General features: G+C 44.7%; 1 protein-coding gene across 1 annotated transcript in view; it reads right to left on the bottom strand.

Moving 5' to 3' along the window:
• Positions 1-808, bottom strand: part of LOC116673800 (CLIP-associating protein 1) — a gene marked incomplete in the record, with an annotated part of 89,945 nt that overhangs the window by 6,513 nt on the left and 82,624 nt on the right. The window contains 1 exon segment of the mRNA XM_032506069.1: positions 270-472. Coding sequence (XP_032361960.1) covers positions 270-472 — 203 coding nt within the window.

Below are 808 nucleotides of genomic sequence, written 5' to 3'. Positions count from 1 at the left end.
TTGATGTTCTCCATCTATTAGTCTTAACTCGTCCCCTCCCTCCCTCTCAGAGAACATCTTCTGTATATTCCCAGGCAATAGGCTCTTTCTTACTTTGAACGTGAATACTGCAATTTGATATTCAATTAAATCATGGTATTTTAGCAATTTAGACTTTGGAAATAATGAATTTGTATGATTCCGAAATCCGGCGTTGTGAATGATTCTCATTGCTCTTTTTTGCATCATGACTGGTGGTCCCAAAGAGTTTTACAGAGCACGGTCCTTACGTCTTTGTCCCCCAGCGTCTCCAGCAGTAGCAGCAGCATTGTCTTGAAGTGTTCCTCCCACACCACCAGGCTGTCCTCTCGGGCCACTTTCAGCAGCTCCAGCAGAGTCCCCCGTCGGTCCTCGGGTCCCCGGTCCCCCGCCTGGCCCTGGGAGAGCTCCTTCAGCAGCTCCCCGACCAGCTGCAGCTGCTCGGCAGGGACGGCTGCAGGAGCAGAATTATAAATAGATAAATAGTGCGTTACTTTGATCATAATCTAACAATCTTATCTTATGCTTTAGTGAGTGGTGTGATGCTGATAAATGTCTGAATCAACCAAAAGATAAACAGACGTAGAAAGGATGTCGTTGATTTGCTGTGTGGACTTTTTGGTTTTTTAAAAGCTCCTCAAGAGAAGCTATATAAACCTGTACTTGTTTATCTTTTGGTCAGTCTACGGGACAAGAGGAGACTTTGTCTGACTCTAATAGTCAGTGCAATGGTGCAAGTGAATTGTTTTGTCAAGCAGGAGTTATTACTTTCTCCGCTTTACTGAGGAAT

This window comes from Etheostoma spectabile, chromosome 24, assembly GCF_008692095.1.
Source record: "Etheostoma spectabile isolate EspeVRDwgs_2016 chromosome 24, UIUC_Espe_1.0, whole genome shotgun sequence".
NCBI lineage: Eukaryota > Metazoa > Chordata > Actinopteri > Perciformes > Percidae > Etheostoma > Etheostoma spectabile.
Note: the sequence above shows the minus strand (reverse complement) of the source record. Positions and strands in the feature narration are given on the sequence as shown.